The sequence below is a fragment of the Coregonus lavaretus genome (assembly GCF_964263955.1).
Source record: "Coregonus lavaretus genome assembly, chromosome: 29".
In the NCBI taxonomy this organism is placed as follows: domain Eukaryota; kingdom Metazoa; phylum Chordata; class Actinopteri; order Salmoniformes; family Salmonidae; genus Coregonus; species Coregonus lavaretus.
The window spans coordinates 11,239,790-11,266,811 of record NC_140016.1 but is presented as its reverse complement, the minus strand read 5'-3'; the positions used below and the strand labels follow the sequence as shown (position 1 = coordinate 11,266,811).

The window sequence follows — 27,022 nt, the reverse complement described above, 5'->3', positions numbered from 1 at the left end:
TCACACGGAGTCTACTTTCACTTGGTTGTTGTTAGTTATTAAAGGGGCTGGCTTGACTCTCTCCGCAGCGTCGTTGGAACTGTCAGGGAACAACAATGTCACAGTGCAAAGCGAGACAACTATCCGTTTGTACTCCCTCCGGAAGTTCTGGTTGAGCAGTCCATAAACGATGGCATTAAGGCAGCTGTTGAAGTAGGCCATGAAGTAGCTGAACACGAACAGCCACTCTGGAATCATGGGTATTACTGCGGCGGGGTTGACGGCCACCGCCAGTCCGATGAAGTTCAGCGGTGCCCAGCACACAGCGAACAGGACGAACACCACAAACATGGTGACAAAGTTCCTCACGTCATGCGGCGTGAGCCTAGGCCTGAACTCAGGCTTCACCCTCCGCCTCACCTGGATTACCAGGATCCAGATCCTCAGGTAGCAGTAGGAGACGATCATGATGGGCAGGAAGAAGTGGAAGAAGACCACGGCGATGGTGTACGCTGAATTGGCCGACTGGACAAACGTACACGAATACACCCTGGGATCGTACTGCAGCGAGCCCACGAAGAAGTTGGGCACCAGGGCCACCACAGTCAGCAGCCAGATGAGCAGGACGTAACACAGGGAGTTCTTGTCGCTGTACAGCTTGTGGTATTTAAGACTGTGACATATATAGCAGTAGCGGTTGATAGCGATGCCGGTGATATTGAAGATGGAGCCGATGACGCTGAGGCCCATAAGGAAGCCGCTGACCTGGCAGTGAATGAAGCCCAGGTTCCAGCCGTTGTGGAAGATAGAGGTGAGGACCAGAGGGTAGGGGTAGAAGGCTACCACCAGGTCTGCTACAGCCAGACTCACCACAAACACGTTGCCTGGAAAACAAAGGAACAGTCTGTTTATTTATTTTTTCAAAATCTGCCTATTATCTTATCTGAAAGGATCAACACCTTATACCCCTCGAAACCAGTAAGTATTTATACAGCTCAAAACCAGTACTGATTTGATATTTCAAGAGCTGTTTACAAGTACATATTGAGTCCCGCCGCTTTCATTTAGGATTTGGAGGGATTTGAAATTACATTAAAAACAAATCAATGGATTATATTCCTCAGTCTATATTTCTCAATGGTAACAGGTTGACTGAAATGGAATGACCTTTACTGCTCTTTCTCTTAGAAGGGTGCTGAATCTCTGGGAAAAGTTTATCTTCAAACTTCTGGAGCACCAACAAGTAAATACATTAGACATAGTTGGACACATTCTTTGTATTCTGTAGACCCCCCCCCCCCCCCCCCCACACACACACACACACACACACTAGTCATTTGAGCTATTATGATCAAATAAATGTCTTACGCTGTGTCACAAATGACACCATATTTCCTGTACCCTATTCTCTATGGGCCCTGGTCAAAAGTAGTGCACTATATAAGGAATAGGGTGCCATTTGGGATGCCACCGTATTATGACTTGTCCACTGGTGACCTGGACTGGAACTTGCTTTGCTATGTCTAGCCTCATTAATGCTAATCCTGGGTGACAGTGTGCCTCTTTGTTAGCAATGGTTTGGAACCATAACACACTGTGGGGAACACATTTATAAAAAAGATCCCTAAATGTGAGGTATGCCCTAGTCCCCTCAAACTCAACTCTGGACCTGGAAGCCAGTTCCACTGCCTTTTTTAATTGCTTCCCTCTAACCAGGGACTGATTTAGACCTGGGACACCAGGTGGGTGCAATTAATTATCAGGTAGAACAGAAAACCAGCAGAATTACTACAGTCTTAATATAGCTACTAGCTAGTCTTCATAGCGTTGAGAACTGTTATGACCAGCCTGTGGTGACCAGCTTATAGGAATGTCTCTTCTTTGAACAACTCCACTTATTCATTGTGGTTTCAAAAACAACTATGTTAATTTGTTCGTTAAGTAGGACTAACTAGATCTCCAACCTACGACATGTGATATAAGGTAGGAGAAGAGTCTCTCTCTCTCTCCTCCCCCAACAACAAAATACCTATTAACCTGTTAAACTCTGAGTGGTTGTTTTTGTTTTGTATCATTTGAAAGCCACAGTCCTTGTCTTTTTGGAAATCGAACTCAAATGTTACTGCTGGCAATGTCATAAGAATCTTTCCCACCACCGCCCCCCCACCCCTCCATAAAGGCCATACAGTGGCTTGCGAAAGTATTCACCCCCCTTGGCATTTTTCCTATTTTGTTGCCTTACAACCTAGAATTAAAATGGATTTTTGGGGGGGTTTGTATCATTTGATTTACACAACATGCCTACCACTTTGAAGATGCAAAATATTTTTTTTCATCAATCCCCCCCACATCAACCACCCCCAACATCAACCCCACATCAACCCCCCCACATCAACCCCCCTACATCAACCCCTCCACATCAACCCCCCCACATCAACCCCCCCACATCAACCCCCCCCCCCCCCCCCCCCCCAACATCAACCCCCCTAACATCAACCCCCACATCAACCCCCCCACATCAACCACCCCACACATGGTACCTTCATATTGGGGGAAACTGGGCCTCTCCATGCACAGTACAGCTCCCCAGCCAGTTTACTAAGCCAACTGTGCTGTGGGTCAAACCTTTGGTCACTTCACACAGAGAAAGAGACATGGGCATACATTCCCAGGATCCCTTGAGAGACAGGGGAGTGCAAATACACTACATGACCAAAAGTATGTGGACACCTGCTCGTCAAACATCTCATTCCAAAATCATGGGCATTATTATGAAGTTGGTCCCCCCTTTGCTGCTATAACAGCCTCTACTCTTCTAGGAAGACTTTCCACAAAATGTTGGAACATTGTTGCAGGGACTTAATTCCATTCAGCCTCAAGAGCATTAGTGAGGTCGGGCACTGATGTTGGGATATTAGGCCTGGCTCAAAGTCGGCGTTCAAATTCATCCCAAAGGTGTTTGATGGGGTTGAGGTCAGGGCTCTGTGCAGGCCAGTCAAGTTCTTCCATACCGATCTCGAAAGACCATTTCTGTATGGACCTTGCTTTGTGCACGGGGGCATTGTCATGCTGAAACAGGAAAGGGCACTATGCATTGGCAGGTAACGTTCTCATGGCATTCACCAAACCCAGATTCGTCCGTCGGAATGCCAGATGATGAAGCGTGATTCATCACTCTAGAGAACACGTTTCCACTACTCCAGAGTCTAATGGCGGCGAGCTTTACACCACTCCAGCCGACACTTGGCATTGCGCATGGTGATCTTAGGCTTGTGTGCGGCTGCTCGGTCATGGAAACCCATTTCATGAAGCTCCCAACGAACAGTTCTTGTGCTGACGTTGCTTCCAGAGGCAGTTTGGAACTCGATAGTGAGTGTTGCAACCGAGGACAGACAAGGTTTTACGCGCTACTCGCTTCAGCACTCGGCGGTCCCGTTCTGTGAGCTTGTGTGGCCTACCACTTTGCGCTGAGCCGTTGTTGCTCCTAGACGTTTCCACTTCACAATAACAGCACTTACAGTTGACCAAGGCAGTTCTATCAGGGCAGAAATTTGACGAACTGACTTGTTGGAAAGGTGGAATCCTATGACAGTGCCACGTTGAAAGTCATTGAGCTCTTCAGTAAGGCCATTCTACTGCCAATGTTTGTCTATGGAGATTGCATGGCTGTCAGCAACGAGTGTGGCTGAAATAGCCAAATCTACAAAGTTAAAGGGGTGTCCACATACTTTTGTATATATAGTGTATACACACTCACAATTTGAACTACTGGTCATCTCTGCTTCATGCTCTACCATGATGAAGAGGACACATACTCTCAAACATCAACAGGCTGAAAACAGATACCATGCTATAACTCTGCAGCTGGTTTGCTACAGATACAGTATACTACAAAATATGACATTTCTACAACATGATAAAACAAGTGATATGTCTTCTAACCTCCTGTGGAGACATTCCAGATGTATTTTACCTCAAATTCATGAGGGATTGTTTTTATTCTGAAAGAATTATTAAATGTTTTATATCTTTATGATACATTACATTGGAAAGAATCATTAAATGTTTTATATCTTTATGATACATTACTTCGGAAAGAATCATTAAATGTTTTACATCTTCATGATAAATTATATAACTTGGATCTAATTATCAGTTTTCCTCATTTGACAACCTCTTTTAGACATGGCAGGAGCAAAAGACAGTGAAAGAGAGGCTTAGGGCATTAAAATGTAATAGTCATTTGTGATTAAGTCGACATATGCAGCGTTTACCGTGAATGCAGTCTCCGTGAATGCGGGATCATTGCCTTTACATTTCAATCAAGCTATAACGCGGATACACAAACAATACAAATAATCATAATAATAATAAAAAAACAACAACAACAAGAAATCAAGAAATCTCGGAAACAGTATTTATATACACAGTACACAATTCAATGTCAAAATGGATAGAATTGCAGGAAATTAGCTTCCGGGCCTGAGTCTGGAATATAAATATATACAGTGCATTCGGAAATATTCAGACCCCTTGACTTTTTTCCACATTTTGTTACGTTACAGCCTTAATCTAAAATTGATGAAATTGTTTTTTTCCCCTCATCAATCTACACACAATACCCCATACTGAGAAGGCAAAAATGTGTAATAATAATAATAATAAATATCATATTTACCTAGGTAGTCAGACCCTTTACTCAGTACTTTGTTGAAGCACCTTTGGCAGCGATTACAGCCTCGAGTCTTCTTGGGTATGACGCTACAAGCTTGGCACACCTGTATTTGGGAAATTTCTCCCATTCTTCTCTGCAGATCCTCTCAAGCTCTGTCAGGTTGGATGGGGAGCGTTGCTGCACAGCTATTTTTAGGTCCCTCCAGAGATGTTCGACCGGGTTAAAGTCTGGGCTCTGGCTGGGCCACTCAAGGACATTCAGAGACTTGTTCCGAAGCCACTCATGCGTTGTCTTGGCTGTGTGCTTAGGGTTGTTGTCCTGTTGGAAGGTGAACCTTCGCCCCAGTCTGAGGTCCTGAGAGCTCTGGAGCAGGTTTTCATTAAAAAACTGTCTGTACTTTGCTCCGTTCATCTTTCCCTTGATCCTGACTAGTCTCCCAGTCCCTGCCGCTGAAAAACATCCCCACAGCATGATGCTGCCACCACCATGCTTCACCTTAGGGATGATGCCAGGTTTCCTCCAGACGTGACGCTTGGCATTCAGGCCAAAGAGTTCAATCTTGGTTTCATCAGACCAGATAATCTTGTTTCTCATGGTCTGAGAGTCCTTTAGGTGCCTTTTGGCAAACTCTAAGTGGGCTTTCATGTGCCTTTTAGTGAGGAGTGGCTTCCGTCTGGCCACTCTACCATAAAGGCCTGATTGGTGGAGTGCTGCAGAGATGGTTGTTCTTCTGTAAGGTTCTCCCATCTCCAATGAGGAACTATGGAGCTCTGTCAGAGTGACCATCGGTTTCTTGGTCACCTCCCTGACCAAGGTCCTTCTCCCCCGATTGCTCAGTTTATCCAGGCAGCCAGCTCTAGGAAAAGTATTGGTGGTTCCAAACTTCTTCCATTTAAGAATGATGGAGGCCACTGTGTTCTTGGGGAGCTTCAATGCTGCAGACATTTTTTGGTACCCTTCCTCAGATCTGTGCCTCGACACAATCCTGTCTCGGAGCTCTACGGACAATTCCTTCGACCTCATGGCTTGGTTTTGCTCTGACATGCACTGTCAACTGTGGGACCTTATATAGACAGGTGTGTGCCTTTCCAAATCCTGTCCAATTAATTTAATTTACCACCGGTGAATTCCAATCAAGTTGTAGAAACATCTCAAGGATGATCAATGGAAATAGAATTCACCTGAGCTCAATTTCGAGTCTCATAGCAAAGGGTCTGAATACTTATGTAAATAAGATATTTCTGTTTTTATTTGTAATAAATGTGCAAAAAAATCTAAAAACCTGTTTTCACTTTGTCATTATGGGGTATTGTGTGTAGATTGATGAGGATTTTTTTTCACTCCGGTACAGTATCATAACTTATCACCTAACCCTGTTCACACTCCAGTTAATTAATTTAATGGAGACATTTAATATGACACCCTACTGCAAAACCCCGCTCCACCAAAACAAATATCACTCTGGACAAATAGGGAAATACAGGTGTGTAAATAGGGAAATACAGGACCTTATATAGACAGGTGTGTGCCTTTCCAAATCCTGTCCAATTAATTTAATTTACCACCGGTGAATTCCAATCAAGTTGTAGAAACATCTCAAGGATGATCAATGGAAATAGAATTCACCTGAGCTCAATTTCGAGTCTCATAGCAAAGGGTCTGAATACTTATGTAAATAAGGTATTTCAGTTTTTTATTTTTAATACATTTGCAAAAATGTCTACAAATCTGTTTTCACTTTGTCATTATGGGGTATTGTGTGTAGATTGATGAGGAAAAAATGTAATTTAATCCATTTTAGAAAAAGGCTGTAATGTAACTGTCGTGTATTAGGATTATGCCTTTGTTAAATGTTTTTAAGTGGAACTGAAAGAATGTTGATTTTAGTATCAAGAGGGAATGTTTTAGTGTAACGCCACATACAACAGACAGGAAGTGTGTTGTAGACAGGGGAGACCGGTGATTGGCCAGAAGAGGGAGCACCCATCTTTTTGCATTGTTTATAAGTAGGGGCTAGACAAAGAAAGGGCAGAACGGCCATTGCAATCTGGGACGCCGTTCTCCGGATGTCATGACATCTGTCACTTATGCTGAAGCTTGTGATATGAATAAACCTTATGATCCAAGTTCAGTATGAGCGGACTCCTTTGTTCATCAGCAATAATTGCCAGCATTCACCCGATACGACATAACAAAATGTGGAAAAAGGGAAGGGGTCTGAATACTTTCCGAATGCACTGTATGTATGTCAATGGTGTGTATAGACAGTATGGACACTATGTGAATAGAAAAGGTGTGTACAGCAGTAGTTATATAGGATGAGCCTTGACTAGAATACAGTATATACATATGAAGTGGGTGAAACAGTATGTAAACATTATTAAAGTGACCAGTGTTCCATGACTATGTACATAGGGCAGCAGTCTTTAAGGTGCAGGTTAGACTACCTGGTGCTAGTAACAGTGTCTAAGGTTCAGGGCAGGGTGCTGGGCAGAGGCCGACTAGAGATGACTATTTAACAGTCTGATGGCCTGGAGATAGAAGCTGTTTATCAGTCTCTTGGTCCCAGATTTGGATGCACCTGTACTGTCTCCGCCTTCTAGGTGGTAGCGAGGTGAACAAGCCATGGCTCGGGTGGCTGAGGTCCTTGATGATCTTCTTGGCCTTCCTGTGAGACCGGGTGCTGTAGATGTCCTGGAGGGCAGGCAGTGAGTCCCCAGTGATGCGTTGGGCTGACCTCACCACCCCCTGGAAGAGCCCTGCGGTTGCGGGTGGTGCAGTTGCCGTACCTTGCGGTGATACAGCCAGAAGTTTGTGAGGGTCTTAGAAGATGTCCTGCGGAGCAGCACTAATCTCATCAACATAAGAATCACTCTCAACATTCAGCAGAGCCTAAATTATTCATTTGGATATATGTTACTCCCAGCAATACTTTTTTTTTCTTCTAACAATTATGTATGTACTGCATTCTGCCCAGTATGTCTCAGCACATTTGTCATCTAAAATTCTAAATAACTAATAAACCAAACTAGAAACATCCTCCATAAAGCAACAATAAAAACACTGTGAACCATGGAACATCTCATGTCTTATCCCTCCATGAATGATCAAAAATATTCTCTAGTTGAAGATAAACTGTTGTGGGACCATTACCGTAATATTGTAATTCATCATAATAAATCCAATGCACGCAGAAGGAAATCCAGTGGTAGTGTGTGATGCTAGTATCCATCTCAAACTTGTCCCTGTCATATTTAACCATTTAACACCCCAGAAAGTACCTTGAAATGTTGCAAAATATTACAGCCATTTACTGTCGTGAATGAGTAGGTTAAGACTGTAGTTGAATACTGATGTGGTGGGAGGAGTGACTCTCAAAAGATCCTAATAATCCTAATAATAACTGTATGCACTTCAATAAATGTTCAAGATGTGCATATGCTGATAGGAATCAACCAACGTCACTAATATTGAAAATTGACTATTCATCTCCGGACTATACGATACAATCTTTGACAAGGTGTCACGCCACAGAACAGTTGATATATATATATATATATATATATATATATATATATATATATATATACACTGCTCCAAAAAATAAAGGGAACACTAAAATAACACATCCTAGATCTGAATGAATGAAATAATCTTATTAAATACTTTTTTCTTTACATAGTTGAATGTGCTGACAACAAAATCACACAAAAATTATCAATGGAAATCAAATTTATCAACCCATGGAGGTCTGGATTTGGAGTCACCCTCAAAATTAAAGTGGAAAACCACACTACAGGCTGATCCAACTTTTATGTAATGTCCTTAAAACAAGTCAAAATTAGGCTCAGTAGTGTGTGTGGCCTCCACGTGCCTGTATGACCTCCCTACAATGCCTGGGCATGCTCCTGATGAGGTGGCGGATGGTCTCCTGAGGGATCTCCTCCCAGACCTGGACTAAAGCATCCGCCAACTCCTGGACAGTCTGTGGTGCAACATGGCATTGGTGGACGGAGCGAGACATGATGTCCCAGATGTGCTCAATTGGATTCAGGTCTGGGGAACGGGCGGGCCAGTCCATAGCATCAATGCCTTCCTCTTGCAGGAACTGCTGACACACTCCAGCCACATGAGGTCTAGCATTGTCTTGCATTAGGAGGAACCCAGGGCCAACCGCACCAGCATATGGTCTCACAAGGGGTCTGAGGATCTCATCTCGGTACCTAATGGCAGTCAGGCTACCTCTGGCGAGCACATGGAGGGCTGTGCGGCCCCCCAAAGAAATGCCACCCCACACCATGACTGACCCACCGCCAAACCGGTCATGCTGGAGGATGTAGCAGGCAGCAGAACGTTCTCCACGGCGTCTCCAGACTCTGTCACGTCTGTCACGTGCTCAGTGTGAACCTGCTTTCATCTGTGAAGAGCACAGGGCACCAGTGGCGAATTTGCCAATCTTGGTGTTCTCTGGCAAATGCCAAACGTCCTGCACGGTGTTGGGCTGTAAGCACAACCCCCACCTGTGGACGTCGGGCCCTCATACCACCCTCATGGAGTCTGTTTCTGACCGTTTGAGCAGACACATGCACATTTGTGGCCTGCTGGAGGTCATTTTGCAGGGCTCTGGCAGTGCTCCTCCTGCTCCTCCTTGCACAAAGGCGGAGGTAGCAGTCCTGCTGCTGGGTTGTTGCCCTCCTACGGCCTCCTCCACATCTCCTGATGTACTGGCCTGTCTCCTGGTAGCGCCTCCATGCTCTGGACACTACGCTGACAGACACAGCAAACCTTCTTGCCACAGCTCGCATTGATGTGCCATCCTGGATGAGCTGCACTACCTGAGCCACTTGTGTGGGTTGTAGACTCCGTCTCATGCTACCACTAGAGTGAAATCACTGCCAGCATTCAAAAGTGACCAAAACATCAGCCAGGAAGCATAGGAACTGAGAAGTGGTCTGTGGTCACCATCTGCAAAACCAGTCCTTTATTGGGGGTGTCTTGCTAATTGCCTATAATTTCCACCTGTTGTCTATTCCATTTGCACAACAACATGTGAAATGTATTGTCAATCAGTGTTGCTTCCTAAGTGGACAGTTTGATTTCACAGAAGTGTGATTGACTTGGAGTTACATTGTGTTGTTTAAGTGTTCCCTTTATTTTTTTGAGCAGTGTATATATAACATGTAAAAAGACCCCCTAGCAATCATTCTTTTTCTGTGTGTAGAGAATAAGTCCTCTGTCTTATCAGTAGGAGAGATGAGACACTTGATACTGAGTCATCTAGTCATATGGAGCCGCCAAACAAACAAAACACATGCTTGTTATCAGCTCTATGGCCGCCACACCGCCAGGGGACGTGGCCCAAACATTCATGGACGTCTTTACATGGACGTCTGTTCAAGTATTACATCTGTTTAACAAGTAGGCTTAACCTGTGTCAAAGAAAGTCTTCAAAGGAAAAATGATCTGAAAAATATCCCTGAACTGTGGCAAAGTAGTCTGTCTAAGAACCTCTGCACCTGTGAACTGTGGAGTAGACCTTGGCCACAGGGCTGGCTAGCTAGTAGTGTACGCAGTGTAAGAGAGAGGCATGCAGGACTATCTGGACACTTTCTTCCCTTAGTATTTCCTTCATTGATGTGGTGGTCTGTCTGTAGGACTCTGATGGCTGCCCCGCCCTCTTCGCTGGCCATCTAATGGGATACTTAGGCCACATTCTACTGCGGTTGGACTTAGCCTCAACTGTTTTGGACCCAGGACCTAGCAGGCCTGCCAGACTAATCATAATGTAATGTATCCCTAACATACTGTACTTAGCTACTTCATTGTTTTTCTTTTCACTTCAGATTGTACTGTGGAGACAAGATAGTTCCTACATTAAAGTCATTATACGTTTTTTAGGTCTATTTGCATAAAGAAACAGGAACAATAATAAGAAATCAATAGTAGTGGGACCAAAATGATCATCTATAATAAGATGCAACAGTTTGACAGAGAGTGCAAGAGGCCATGTAAGTGTTGGATGGAAACGAGGATTCTACAGTAATAGAGGCGGCGTGGAGCTGGAGTCCCACTCCAATCACATCAAGTGGAGCTGGAGTCCCACTCTATTTAACATAAACTGTAGATGTATAATGTGTAACAGAGTTCCCCTTGAATGAGCAGTGAGCTTCAGTTGATATGACTGCCCCAGGCACCCAATTCACATCAGACCCACTAAGAGAGACTGAGAGAGAAGAAAGAAGTAGAGAACAGCTCTACTCTACTCTGCTCTACTCTACTCTGCTCTGCTCTGCTCTGCTCTACTCTACTCTACTCTACTCTACTCTACTCTACTCTACTCTACTCTACTCTACTCTGCCCTGCTCTGCTCTGCTCTACTCTACTCTACTCTACTCTACTCTACTCTACTCTACTCTACTCTACTCTGCTCTGCTCTGCCTTCCGCTGCTCTACTCTGCTACTTTTGTGTTTTGTTGTTTTGCTCAGTGAAAAAAAAACAGATGTTCACTTCTGCTAAATTGATCTCAAATGACATGTAACATTTCCATGTTCTCTCCCTCTGTTGTGGCGCTGTAAACATTGGAACAGCAGAACCTTAAGCTGCATGTTAGTTCCATAGGCGCACGGTGGGTGAGCTGATGCGTTGGTTATTGGCAGAGTGACACTGTAGTTACCCAGGGTGTGTTGTTGTTCATTCTTACCAAGCAGCCCATGCTGACTAATGCAAACAGACAGTGGTGGCACAGTACATAGAGTCTCACCAGCTGAATTTGTTTATTAGAAAAAAGAGACGGTGTGGGGAGAGGGCGGAGCAACTGTGGCATGCCATTGAGGAACAATGAGCGTGCAATTAGGTTCTAAATACATGCTTGGTTGGGGCTTTGTTGGAGGTACTATGTGCCTGTGGCAGGGTGTCTGTTGTCAGTCTAGTGGGAGGGAGTGTCTGCTCTGGTCATTACGTATTCCTCTGTGGACCAGCGGGACAGTTTCACAGCACACTGGACAAACAGAATGAACAGGAGGCTAATGGGAGAGTTGGTGGGTAGGGGGGAGGGAGGCCCCAGAACATACAGTAGATACTGGAGGAAGAGATGGTGGTGGAGACAGAAAGATAGCTGTACATACCAACTACCTTATATGGTGTTATCTTTTCAATCAGATACAGATACAGATCTAATTATGTATTTTTCGTTCTAAACATCACAGGCCAAAGTAAAGATAGTGCCTAAAAAATTAAAACAAAGGCCTACTCATCCTGAGAAAATATCTTTGTCTTATAACGTCTCATTCAGTTAATGAAGTGTAGCTGTCCAGATGGTAAATACTGCTGGACCATACATTTACATTTACATTTTAGTCATTTAGCAGACGCTCTTATCCAGAGCGACTTACAGTTAGTGAGTGCATACATTTTCATACTGGCCATACCTCCAGATCTAATGTCACATGGCCACAGGATCGATTAATGAATCAATGAAATGCATGCAAAGACACAAGAACAAAACCAGAAAGAGCTCTACCACTCTTTATGTCTCACATGTATAGAGAGAGAGAGAGAGAGAGAGAGACACAGTGGCAGAATACCTGACCACTGTGACTGACCCAAACTTAAGGAAAGCTTTGACTATGTACAGACTCAGTGACCATAGCCTTGCTATTGAGAAAGGCCGCCGTAGGCAGACCTGGCTCTCAAGAGAAGACAGGCTATGTGCACACTGCCCACAAAATGAGGTGGAAACTGAGCTGCACTTCCTAACCTCCTGCCAAATGTATGACCATATTAGAGACACATATTTCCCTCAGATTACAGCGATCCACAAAGAATTCGAAAACAAACCCAATTTTGATAAACTCCCTTATCTACTGGGTGAAAAACCACAGTGTGCCATCACAGCTGCAAGATTTGTGACCTGTTGCCACAAGAAAAGGGCAACCAGTGAAGAACAAACACCATTGTAAATACAACCCATATTTATGTTTATTTATTTTCCCATTTGTACTTTAACTATTTGCACATTGTTACAACACTGTATATATACATAATATGACATTTGAAATGTCTTTATTCTTTTGAAACTTCTGAGTGTAATGTTTACTGTTAATATTTATTGTTTATTTCACTTTTGTTTACTATCTACTTCCCTTGCTTTGGCAATGTTAACACACGTTTCCCATGCCAATAAAGCCCTTAAATTGAATTGAAATTGAATTGAATTGAGAGAGAGAGAGAGAGAGAGAGAGAGAGAGAGAGAGAGAGAGAGAGAGAGAGAGAGAGAGAGAGAGAGAGAGAGAGAGCGAGAGACAGAGACAGAGAGACACAGAGAGAGAGCGAGGGAGAGAGAGAGGGAGCGAGAGACAGAGACAGAGAGACAGAGACAGAGAGACACAGAGAGAGAGAGCGAGGGAGAGAGAGAGGGAGCGAGAGACAGAGACAGAGAGACACAGAGAGAGAGAGCGAGGAAGAGAGAGAGGGAGCGAGAGACAGAGACAGAGAGACAGAGAGAGAGCGAGGGAGAGAGAGAGGGAGCGAGAGACAGAGACAGAGAGAGAGAGCGAGGGAGAGAGAGACAGAGACAGAGAGACACACAGAGAGAGAGAGAGGGAGCGAGAGACAGAGACAGAGAGACACAGAGAGAGAGAGAGGCGTGGGGGAGGGCATTTGCAATCATTTAATTTCCAAAGCAAAGTTTTAAAAAACATGAGAGGTTACTACTGCACTCCCTCCAGCACTTAATTTACAAACACTTCTAAAATTACGTTATATCTAAGCACTTAGCTTTATGGTAATTGGCAACAATTTATATTCAGTGCAGGTAAGTACTGTATAGGCTTTGGTTGCATATATATTAGGGATCATAGCTTTCATGGAAAGAGCAGGTGTTCCTAATGTTTTGTCAACTCAGTGTCCCGGAGTCACAGTCAGAGTTAACAGCATGTAGGCTCTAGAATGCATTATGCACATATACTGTATATTCTCCTAAATAAATAAACCATAAAGTGACTATATTTTATATCTAAAAGCTGTATTATGCTGTTGTATTTTTGACTTTATGTTTTGTTTTACCCCATATGTAACTCTATGTTGTTGTTTTATCGCACTGCTTTGCTTTATCTTGGCCAGGTCACAGTTGTAAATGAGAACTTGTTCTCAACTGGCTTACCTGGTTAAATAAAGGTGAAATAAAAATAAAAATAAATTATAAATAATTTATGAATAATCTGGTGACTGCCATTCCCCCTTTGGTGCAGATTAAAGAATGCAACATGAATACTCCATTTATAGATTAAACTGCAACTGTACTTTGTAGCAACACGAAGCCATCCTGTCTAACTGGCAGAGGAGGAGGGTATTAGAAGGCTTGGTGGTATCGCCAGTGATCACCCCTCCATGAACATGATACAGGGAAGGCTGGGTCCAATATTGCTCGTTCTAATTTTTTCTATTTAAAAAAAAATGTTTGTATTATGTGTGTATTGTTATTGTATTGCTAGATATTACTGACTGTTGGAGCTAGAAACATAAGCATTTTGCTGCACCTACAATAACATGTGTACGTGACAAATACATTTTGATTTGATTTGATCTGTTTGATAGGGAGCCAATTACCTGCTGCTGCTAAAAACAGTGGGCTAAGCTGCAATATGATTGTGTTCAGCTCATGTGATAACCTAAGGTTCCAACAATTAATGTTCTCTCAAATGAAAAGGACTGCATGGAATACAATAACAGCAGCTCTACAGAATAAATGTTGGTTTCACAACTAGGGTTGCAAACTTCCAGGAACTTTCAATAAATTACCTGGTTTACCAGAAATCCTCCAACCAAGATTTCTGGAAAACCAGGAACTTTTGCAACCCTAATCACAACACTTACAGCACTACAGTACCTGCTACAATACCAGTCAATGATGCTCTTTTGTAAAGTGATTTTTAATCTAGAAGATCATTAAATTGTTACTTGAGGCCCCACAACAACACACACCTGTCTGTGTAATGCAGTGTGACACTACACAGCAGCTGGTCTGTTTCACACATCATTCATATCTTCTCTGTGATGCTGAACAGAATGAGGTTACAGTAATGAGGATAGATTTTCTCTGTGACACTGAACAGAATGAGGTTACAGTAATGAGGATATATCTACTCTGTGATGCTGAACAGAATGTGGTTACAGTAATGAGGATATATCTACTCTGTGATGCTGAACAGAATGAGGTTATATATCTACTCTGTGGTGCTGAGCAGAATGAGGTTACAGTAATGAGGATATATTTTCTCTGTGATGCTGAGCAGAATGAGGTTACAGTAATGAGGATATATTTTCTCTGTGATGCTGAGCAGAATGAGGTTACAGTAATGAGGATATATTTTCTCTGCGATGCTGAACAGAATGAGGTTACAGTAATGAGGATATATTTTCTCTGCGATGCTGAACAGAATGAGGTTACAGTAATGAGGATATATTTTCTCTGCGATGCTGAACAGAATGAAGTTACAGTAATGAGGATATATCTACTCAAAATGTATTTGTCACATGCTACCTTACCGTGAAATGTTTACTTACAAGCCCTTAACCAACAATGCAGTTCAAGAAATAGAGTTAAGAAAATATTTACTAAATAAACTAAAGTAAACAATTAAAAATAAAAGTAACACAATAAAATAACAATAACGAGGCTATTTTAAAAATTGTATTTCACCTTTATTTAACCAGGTAAGCCAGTTGAGAACAAGTTCTCATTTATAACTGCGACCTGGCCAAGATAAAGCAAAGCAGTGCGGAAAAAACAACACAGATTTACATATGGAATAAACAAAACGTACAGTCAATAACACAATAGAAAATCTATATACAGTGTGTGCAAATGTAGTAAGTTATGGAGGTAAGGCAATAAATAGGCCATAGTGCAAAATAATTACAATTATAATTTAGTATTAACACTGGAGTGATAGATGTGCAGAAGATGATGTGCAAATAGAGATACTGGGGTGCAAATGAGCAAAATAAATAACAATGTAAATAACAATATGGGGATGAGGTAGTTGGGTGGGCTAATTACAGATGGGCTGTGTACAGGTGCAGTGATCGGTAAGCTGCTCTGACAACTGATGCTTAAAGATAGTGAGGGAGATAAGTGTCTCCAGCTTCAGAGATTTTTGCAGTTCGTTCCAGTCATTTGCAGCAGAGAACTGGAAGGAAAGGCGACCAAAGGAAGTGTTGGCTTTGGGGATGACCAGTGAGATATACCTGCTGGAACGCATACTACGGGTGGGTGTTGCTATGGTGACCAATGAGCTAAGATAAGGCGGGAATTTGCTTAGAAGGGATTTATAGATGATCTGGAGCCAGTGGGTTTGGCGACAAATATGTAGTGAGGGCCAGCCAACGAGAGCGTACAGGTCACAATGGTGGGTAGTATATGGGGCTTTGGTGACAAAACGGATGGCACTGTGATAGACTACATCCAATTTGCTGAGTAGAGTGTTGGAAGCTATTTTGTAAATGACATCGCCGAAGTCAAGGATCGGTAGGATAGTCCGTTTTACGAGGGCATGTTTAGCAGCATGAGTGAAGGAGGCTTTGTTGCGAAATAGGAAGCCGATTCTAGATTTTACTTTGGATTGGAGATGCTTAATGTGAGTCTGGAAGGAGAGTTTACAGTCTAACCAGACACCTAGGTATTTGTAGTTGTCCACATATTCTAAGTCAGAGCCGCCAAGAGTAGTGATTCTAGTCGGGCAGGTGGGTGCAAGCATCGTTTGATTGAAGAGCATGCATTTAGTTTTACTAGCGTTTAAGAGCAGTTGGAGGCCAGGGAAGGAGTGTTGTATGGCGTTGAAGCTCGTTTGGAGGTTTGTTAACACAGTGTCCAATGAAGGACCAGATGTATACAAAATGGTGTCGTCTGCGTAGAGGTGGATCTGAGAGTCACCAGCAGCAAGAGCGACATCATTGATATACACAGAGAATAGAGTCGGCCCGAGAATTGAACCCTGTGGCACCCCCATAGAGACTGCCAGAAGTCCAGACAACAGGCCCTCCGATTTGACACATTGAACTCTATCTGAGAAGTAGTTGGTGAACCAGGCAAGGCAGTCATTTGAGAAACCAAGGCTACTGTGACACTCTGGCTCTGGGACTTTTGGATTTGAGCCAGGGTGTATTTTGTTTTGTTGGGTATTTGGGTGTATTTCTATGTTTGCATTTCTGTGGGGTTCGTTTCTAGGTTTGGTCAATGACTCCCAATCGGAGGTAACGAGTGTCAGCTGTCGGCTCGTTATCTCTGATTGGGAGCCATATTTATCTGTATGTTTTCCTGTGGGAGTTGTGGGTTTTTGTTCCTTTTGGTCAGTGTACCGTGGACTTCATTGAGTCGTCTTTTGTTTGTAGTTCTATTACGTTTATTTAATAAAGTCATGTTTCTTGGACACGCTGCGCCTTGGTCATACTTGGACGACATAGACGACCGTGACAGAAAAACCCACCATAAGAGGACCAAGCAGCGTGTCAAGCGGCAACAGGACCCAGCTCCAAAGGATTCATGGACATGGGAGGAGATACTGGCTGGAAAGGGTCCTTGGGCACAACCGGGAGAATATCGCCGCCCTCGTGAAGAGCTGGAGGCAGCTAAAGCCGAGAGGAGGTGGTATGAGGAGGCAGCACGGAGTCGAGGCTGGAAGCCCGTGGGTACTACCCAAACATTTCTTGGGGGGGGGCTTAAAGGGAGTGTGGCGAAGTCAGGTAGGAGACCTGCGCCTACTCCCTGGACTTACCGTGGAGAGCGAGAGTACGGGCAGACACCGTGTTACGCAGTAGAGCGCATGGTGTCTCCTGTACGCAGGCATAGCCCGGTGCGGTACATTCCAGCTCCACGTATCGGCCGGGCTAGATTGAGCGTTGAGCCGGATGTCATGAAGCCGGTCCAACGCATCAGGCCACCAGTGCGTCTCCTCGGGCCGGCTTACATGGCACCAGCCTTACGCATGGTGTCCCCGGTTCGCCTACATAGCCCGGTGCGGGTTATTCCTCCTTCCCGTACTGGTCGGGCGACGGGGAGCATACAACCAGGTAAGGTTGGGCAGGCTCAGTGCTCAAGGGAGCCAGTAAGCCTGCACGGTCCGGTATTTCCGGCGCCACCTCCCCGCTCCAGCCCAGTACCACCAGTGCCTACACCACGCACCAAGCCTCCTGTGTGTCCCCAGAGTCCTGTGCGTCCTGTTGCTGCTCCCCGCACTAGCCCTGAGATGCGTGTCCTCAGCCCGGGACCACCAGTTCCGGCACCACGCACCAGGCCTATAGTGCGTCTCGGCCGGCCAGAGTCTGCCGTCTGCCCAACGGCGCCTGAACTGCCCGTCTGCCCAACGGCGCCTGAACTGCCCGTCTGCCCAACGGCGCCTGAACTGCCCGTCTGCCCAACGGCGCCTGAACTGCCCGTCTGCCCAACGGCGCCTGAACTGCCTGTCTGCCCAACGCCGTCTGAACTGTCCGTCTGCCAAGCGCTGCATGAACTGCCCGTCTGTACTGAGCCTGCAAAGCCGCCCGTCTGCCATGAGCCTTCAGAGCCGTCCGCCAGACCGGAGCCGCTAAAGCCTTCCGCCAGACAGGAGCCGCTAGAGCCTTCCGCCAGACAGGATCAGCCAGAGCCTTCCGCCAGACAGGATCAGCCAGAGCCTTCCGCCAGACAGGATCAGCCAGAGCCTTCTGCCAGACAGGATCAGCCAGAGCCTTCCGCCAGACAGGATCAGCCAGAGCCTTCCGCCAGACAGGATCAGCCAGAGCCTTCCGCCAGACAGGATCCGTCAGCCTGCCATGAGCAGCCAGAGCCTTCCGCCAGCCATGAGCAGCCAGATCCGTCAGCCAGCCATGAGCAGCCAGATCCGTCGGCCAGCCATGAGCAGCCAGATCCGTCGGCCAGCCATGAGCAGCCAGATCCGTCAGCCAGCCATGAGCAGCCAGATCCTTCAGCCAGCCATGAGCCGTCCAGCCAGGATCCGCCAGAGCCGTCCAGCCAGGATCCGCCAGAGCCATCCAGCCAGGATCCGCCAGAGCCAGCCAGCCAGGATCCGCCATTGAGTCCGGTGCTGTCCCTTAGCCCGGTGCTGCCCCTTATCCTGGTGCTGCCCCTTAGTCCGGTACTGCCCCTTAGTCCGGTGCTGCCCCTTAGTCCGGTGCTGCCCTTTAGTCCGGGGCCGCCCCTTAATCCAGTGGAGTTTAGTTGGGGGGTGGTCATGTGGAGGAGGCTACGGAGGCGGATAGTGACTAAGGTGGGGTGGGGACCACGACCAGGGCCAGAACCGCCACCGTGGACAGACGCCCACCCAGACCCTCCCCTAGACTGTATGCTGGTGCGCCCGGAGTGCGCACCTTTAGGGGGGGGTACTGTGACACTCTGGCTCTGGGACTTTTGGATTTGAGCCAGGGTGTATTTTGTTTTGTTGGGTATTTGGGTGTATTTCTATGTTTGCATTTCTGTGGGGTTCGTTTCTAGGTTTGGTCAATGACTCCCAATCGGAGGTAACGAGTGTCAGCTGTCGGCTCGTTATCTCTGATTGGGAGCCATATTTATCTGTATGTTTTCCTGTGGGAGTTGTGGGTTTTTGTTCCTTTTGGTCAGTGTACCGTGGACTTCATTGAGTCGTCTTTTGTTTGTAGTTCTATTACGTTTATTTAATAAAGTCATGTTTCTTGGACACGCTGCGCCTTGGTCATACTTGGACGACATAGACGACCGTGACAGCTACTTAGTCTGCCAATAAGAATGCAGTGATTGACCGAGTCAAAAGCCTTGGCCAGGTCAATGAAGACGGCTGCACAGTACTGTCTTTTATCGATTGCAGTTATTATATCGTTGAGGACCTTGAGCGTGGCTGTCGCTCAGATTGCATAGCGGAGAAGGTACGGTGGGATTCTAAATGGTCGGTGATCTGTTTGTTAACTTGGCTTTCATATACTTTCGAAAGGCAGGGCAGGATGGATATAGGTCTGTAACAGTTTTTACCTTTAAAGAGGGGGATGACTGCGGTAGCTTTCCAATCTTTGGGGATCTCAGACGATACGAAAGAGAGGTTGAACAGGCTGGTGATAGGGGTTGCGACAATTTTGGCGGCTAATTTTAGAAAGAAAGGGTCCAGATTGTCTAGCCCAGCTGATTTGTAGGGGTCCAGATTTTGCAGCTCTTTCAGAACATCAGCTATCTGAATTTGGGTGAAGGAGAAGCGGGGGCATGGGCAAGTTGCAGCGGAGGGTGCAGAGCTGGTGGCCGGGGTAGGGGTAGCCGAGTGGAAAGCATGGCCAGCCGTAGCAAAATGCTTGTTGAAATTTTCGATTATCGTAGATTTATCGGTAGTGACAGTGTTTCCTAGCCTCAGTGCAGTGGGCAGCTGGGAGGAGGTGCTTTTATTCTCCATGGACAGTGTTCCAAAACTTTTTGGAGTTAGTGCTACAGGATGCAAATTTCTGTTTGAAAAAGATTTGCCTTTGCTTTCCTAACTGATTGTGTATATTGGTTCCTGACTTCACTGAAAAGTTGCATATCGCGGTGACTGTTCGATGCTAATGCCGTACGCCACAGGATGTTTTTGTGCTGGTCAAGGGCAGTCAAGTCTGGGGTGAACCAGTGGCTATATCTGTTCTTAGTTCTGAATTTTTTGAATGGGGCATGCTTATTTAAGATGGAGAGGAAAGCACTTTTAAAGAACAACCAGGCATCCTCTACTGACGGAATGAGATCAATATCCATCCAGGATACCCGGGCCAGGTCAATTAGAAAGGCCTGCTCGCTGAAGTGTTTTAGGGAGCGTTTGACAGTGATGAGGGGTGGTCGTTTGACCGCGGACCCATTACGGACGCAGGCAATGAGGCAGTGATCGCTGAGATCCTGGTTGAAGACAGCAGAGGTGTATTTAGAGGGTAAATTAGTCAGGATGAAATCTATGCCCATGTTAACGGATTTAGGGTTGTACCTGGTAGGTTCCATGATAATTTGTGTGAGATTGAGGGCATCTAGTTTAGATTGTAGGACGGCCGGGGTGTTAAGCATATCCCAGTTTAGGTCACCAAGCAATACGAACTCTGAGGATAGATGGGGTGCAATCAATTCACATATGGTGTCCAGGGCACAGCTGGGGGCTCAGGGGGGTCTGTAGCAAGCGGCAACAGTGAGAGACTTATTTCTGGAAAAGTGGATTTTTAGAAGTAGAAGCTCAAACTGTTTGGGCACAGACCTGGATAATATGATAGAGCTCTGCAGGTTATCTCTACAGTAGATTGCAACTCCGCCCCCTTCGGCAGTTCTATCTAGACGGAAAATGTTGTAGTTGGGAATGGAAGCCAGGATTCAGACACTGCTAGAACATCAGGGTTGGCTGAGTGTGCTAACGCAGTGAATAACTCAAACTTAGGGAGGAGGCTTCTGATGTTAACATGCAAGAAACCAAGGCTTTTGCGATTACAGAAGTCAACAAATGATAGCGCCTGGGGAGCAGGAGTGATACTGGGGGCTACAGGGCCTGGGTTATCCTCTACATCACCAGAGGAACAGAGGAGGAGTAGAATAAGGATACGGCTAAAGGCTTTAAGAACTGGTCTTCTAGTGCATTGGTTACAGAGAATAAAAGGGGCAGATTTCCGGGCGTTGTAGAATAGATTCAGGGCATTATGTACAGACAAGGATATGGAAGGATATGAGTACAGTGGAGGTAAACCTAAGCATTGGGTAAAGATGAAAGAGATAGCATCACTGGAGGCACCGATTGAGCCGGTCTCCGCGTGTGTGGGGGGTGGGACAAAGGATCTATCTGAGACAGGTTGAGCAGGACTGGGGGCTCTACATTGAAAAAGTACAGTTAGAAGTAACCGAAACAGCAATAGGCAAGGCATATTGACATGGGTGATGGGCATAAAGCAGTCACAGGTGTTATTCGAGAGAGCTAAGACAATAGCTGGTAATGGTGACGAAAGTTTGGGCTGAGTGTAGCTCACCTGTTCAGGTGTAGCTGAGTGATCATAAGGTCATACATACATATACATATACATATATACATATACATACAGTTGAAGTCGGAAGTTTACATACACATTTGCCAAATACATTTAAACTCAGTTTTTCACAATTCCTGACATTTAATCCTAGTAAAAATTCCCTGTTTTAGGTCAGTTAGGATCACCACTTTATTTTAAGAATGTGAAATGTCAGAATAATAGTAGTGAGAATGATTTATTTCAGCTTTTATTTATTTCATCACATTCCCAGTGGGTCAGAAGTTTACATACACTCAATCAGTATTTGGTAGCATTGCCTTTAAATTGTTTAACTTGGGTCAAACGTTTCGGGTAGTATTCCACATGCTTCCCACGATAAGTTGGGTGAATTTTGGCCCATTCCTCCTGACAGAGCTGGTGTAACTGAGTCAGGTTTGTAGGCCTCCTTGCTCACACACGCTTTTTCAGTTCTGCCCACACATTTTCTATAGGATTGAGGTCAGGGCTTTGTGATGGCCACTCCAATACCTTGACTTTGTTGTCCTTAAGCCATTTTGCCACAACTTTAGAAGTATGCTTGGGGTCATTGTCCATTTGGAAGACCCATTTGCGACCAAGCTTTAACTTCCTGACTGATGTCTTTAGATGTTGCTTCAATATATCCACATAATTTTCCTTCCTCATGATGCCATCTATTTTGTGAAGTGCACCAGTCCCTCCTGTAGAAAAGCACCCCCACAGCATGATGCTGCCACCCCGTGCTTCACGGTTGGGATGGTGTTCTTCGGCTTGCAAGCGTCCGCCTTTTTCCTCCAAACATAACAATAGTCATTATGGCCAAACAGTTCTATTTTTGTTTCATCAGACCAGAGGACATTTCTCCAAAAAGTACTATCTTTGTCCCCATGTGCAGTTGCAAACCGTAATCTGGCTTTTTTATGGCAGATTTGGAGCAGTGGCTTCTTCCTTGCTGAGCAGCCTTTCAGGTTATGTCGATATAGGACTAATTTTACTATGGATATAGATACTTTTGTACCTGTTACCTCCAGCATCTTCACAAGGTCCTTTGCTGTTGTTCTGGGATTGATTTACACCAAAGTACGTTCATCTCTAGGAGATAGAACGCGTCTCCTTCCTGAGCAGTATGACGGCTGCGTGGACCCATGGTGTTTATACTTGCGTACTATTGTTTTTGCAGATTAACGTGGTACCTTCAGGCGTTTGGAAATTGCTCCCAAGGATGAACCAGACTTGTGGAGGTCTACAATGTTTTTTCTGAGGTCTTGGCTGATTTCTTTTGATTTTCCCATGATGTCAAGCAAAGAGGCACTGTTTGAAGGTAGGCCTTGAAATACATCCACAGGTACACCGCCAATTGACTCAAATGATGTCAATTAGCCTATCAGAAGCTTCTAAAGCCATGACATCATTTTCTGGTATTTCCCAAGCTGTTTAAAGGCACAGTCAACTTAGTGTATGTAAAACTCTGACCCACTGGAATTGTGATACAGTGAATTATAAGTGAAATAATCTGTCTGTAAACAATTGTTGGAAAAATTACTTTGTCATGCCCAAAGTAGATGTCCTAACCGACTTGCCAAAACTATAGTTAGTTAACAAGAAATGTGTGGAGTGGTTGAAAAACGAGTTTTAATGACTCCAACCTAAGTGTATGTAAACTTCCGACTTCAACTGTATACAGGGGGTACCGGTATCGAGTCAATGTGCGGGGATACAGGTTAGTCTAGGTAATTTGTACATGTAGGTTGGGGTAAAGTGACTATGCATAGATAATAAACAGCGAGTAGCATCAGTGTAAAATCAAAGGAAGGGGGTGTCAATGTAAATAGTCCAGGTGGCCATTTGATTAATTGTTCAGCAGTCTTATGGCTTGGGGGTAGAAGCTGTTAAGGAGCCTTTTGGTCCTAGACTTGGCGCTCCGGTACCACTTGCTGTGCGGTAGCAGAGAGAACAGTCTATGACTTGGGTGACTGGAGTCTTCAAAATTTTTTAGGGCCTTCCTCTGACACCGCCTAGTATATAGGTCCTGGATGGCAGGAAGCTTGGCCACAGTGATGTACTGGGCCGTACGCACTACCCTCTGATCCTGAACAGAATGAGGTTACAGTAATGAGGATATATCTACTCTGTGACGCTGAACAGAATGAGGTTACAGTAATGAGGATATATTTTCTCTGACACTGAACAGAATGAGGTTACCGTAATGAGGATATATCTACTCTGTGATGCTGAACAGAATGAGGTTACAGTAATGAGGATAGATTTTCTCTGACACTGAACAGAATGAGGTTACCGTAATGAGGATATATCTACTCTGTGATGCTGAACAGAATGAGGTTACAGTAATGAGGATAGATTTTATCTGACACTGAACAGAATGAGGTTACCGTAATGAGGATAGATCTACTCTGTGATGCTGAACAGAATGAGGTTACAGTAATGAGGATAGATATACTATGTGTTGCTGAACAGAATGAGGTTACAGTAATGATGATAGATCTTCTCTGTGATGCTGAACAGAATGAGGTTACAGTAATGATATATCTACTCTGTGTTCAAATCAAATTGTATTTGTCACATGCGCCGAATACAACAGGTTTAGACCTTACCGTGAAATGTTTACTTACAAGCCCTTAACCAACAATGCAGTTCAAGAAATAGAGTTAAGGAAATATTAACTAAATAAACTAAAGTAAAAATAAAAAATTAATAAATAAATAAAAAATAAAAATAAGTAACACAATATATATCAAAAACGAGTGTATATACAGGGGGTACCGGTAACGAGTCAATGTGCTGGGGTACAGGTTAGTCGAGGTAGTTTGTACATGTAGGTAGGGGTAAAGTGACTATGCATAGATAATAAACAGCAATGAGGATAGATATACTCTGTGATGCTGAACAGAATGAGGTTACAGTAATGAAACGATAATGAAAGGTAACTCTGGATCAGATATCATATTAACATGGCATAAGCCATGGCAAAATGTGTAGAATAAAAATAAAAAAATGCTTTAAAACTGCAACATTTTTTATATGCCCCAATGCTAAATGTGTAGCATTGCACAAAATGTACTTTAGAACGCAAAGGAGGTCGGGCCCTTGATACGCGCCCGGTCAGTAATTCGGCCATGATTACTACAAGTTTAGATAGCAGGTCAGACTAATTTACCAATCTACATTTTTTTAGCTGACATGGGCTAATTGAGTAACTGTCAGTGCCAAGAGGAAAACTGCTGAAGCACTACCAAATTTCGAAATTGCACCTAACGCTCAACAGTTCAACTGACCCCGACTGAGTTCCTAAATCGGGGTCTGTCGGGGGCCCTCGGGACCACCTATGTAGCTTATGCCCAGGGCCGGGCACTGCTCTCAACTATCTCCATAGGACATCTCTGTGGCATGTACTTATGCAGAATAAAGATGTAGGATCTTAATTTGAGCCAGTTTTCTACAGCAGGAAAATAATCCTGCAGTAACAGGAAGTGTGAGTTATTATGTGGATTATAATTAATTGACTTTTTTGTTGGCGTTGATACATTTTTCATAAGGGAAAATCATATCTGAAATATATAAGTGGAAATTACAAACTTCAGAAGCCTTTTTAAACCTTAAATACTACAAGTTTTTAATTTCCTGCATTGGAGGAAAGTTATCCTGCAACAGGGTGATACAATTAAGATCCTACACCTGTAGATAGACACATAAGTTTCATTTTGTTGTAAAATACTACATCAAACTACAGTATGCTTTTCCAAATACACACATTTTATTGGGTTAGGCTACTTTGACTTACCTGCGTTTCTGAGTTTTTTGTTTCTGTATACAGAGATAATGACCAGGAGGTTGCCCAAAATATCAATGACAATGGTGAAAATCAGAAAGCATCCCAAAGTTGTCGCAACCCACGGAGGGCGATTCAGGTTAGTGTCGTGGGGGGCCAGCGAAGAACCGTTCGTCGGACCGCTTTCATTTATTATCATTTTATCGTATCCCTTCACCTTCTCTCAGTCTCGTAATACATCTCAGGTTTGCGCTCCATAGTAGCCGTCTTTGCGCAGCTAAAACTTATATTTCACCATGTTGTAACCTAGTCCTCTGCTGAGTGGCCAAGTTAAATTATTCTGCCACTTCTACAAGCAGCTACACTTTTATAGCCTTGCATCATCTTCCATCACTTTGCGCGTCTGTCACATTCAGCGGCAACTTCAGTGCCGGATTCCAAGACCAAACTGTAGCCTAAATGATGAAAATACTGACACCTAGTGGCCAAACGTGGTAAGCACTTCTCCACTCCACAACATCATCAATGTCTTATGTTTGTCTGCTACTGCGCCATTCATATCACCACTCTTCACGACACTTTTCACTCGCACGAGTCTATAATTGATTAATGTGTTCATTCATTATTTTCAGTCATTCATGCTTTATATATACCAAACCAGCCATTTACATATATTTATCAGAAGCGTGTGTTACACAGTATTTATACTATTGTTTCCTTCTGTAATCTGTACTGACCCTTTATTTTATTTTTACCCCACCACAGTTTCGGTAAACAGCTGAGGAATAGGGCTGGAGAAATGTAACCCATATCTATTTAATAGAGCTATGGATGCAAGGACTGACCATCCATGATATCAGAGTTATAGTTTTAACCATGTTTTGAGGCTATACAGTGTTGGTTTACATTGCAATTACAAAAAAAATTGTAAAACCAGCTTATACAACATTAAGAACACCTGCTCTTTCCATGACATAGACTGACCAGGTGAATCCAGGTGAAAGCTATGATCCCTTATTGATGTCACTTGTTATATCCACTTCAATCAGTGTAGATGAAGGGTAGGAGACAGGTTAAAGAAGGACTTTTAAACCTTGAGACAATTGAGACATGGATTGTGTATGTGTGCCATTCAGAGAGTGAATGGGCAAGACAAAAGGTTTAAGTGCTTTTGAACGGGGTATGGTAGTAGGTGCCAGGCGCACCGGTTTGAGTGTGTCAAGAACTGCAACACTGCTGGGTTTTTCACGCTCAACAGTTTCAAGAGTGGTCCACCACCCAAAGGACATCCAGCCAACTTGACAACTGTGGGAAGCATTGGAGTCGACATGGGCCAGTATCCCTGTGGAACGCTTTCGACACCTTGTAGAGTCCATGCCCCGACTAATTGAGGCTGTTCTGAGGGCGAAAAGGGGTGCAAGTCAATATTAGGAAGGTGTTCCTAATGTTTTGTACACTCAGTGTTAATTTAATAGTAAAACAATGTATGTAGCAATCACAGATTGCCCCTTTAAAGGCAGGGTAGAAAAGCAGATCTTTCCTGTTTTCAAAAAACTCTAAGTTTTGAATACAAAGTAATCTA

General features: G+C 44.3%; 1 protein-coding gene across 1 annotated transcript; it reads right to left on the bottom strand.

Moving 5' to 3' along the window:
* On the bottom strand, positions 1–25,639 carry mtnr1ab (melatonin receptor 1A b; the record flags this gene model as incomplete). Its single annotated transcript, XM_084146557.1, has 2 exons — positions 1–863; positions 25,453–25,639. 2 exons carry the CDS (start codon positions 25,637–25,639, stop codon positions 1–3), a joined length of 1,050 nt encoding a protein of 349 aa, XP_084002683.1.
* Positions 25,640–27,022: the final 1,383 nt, after the last annotated feature.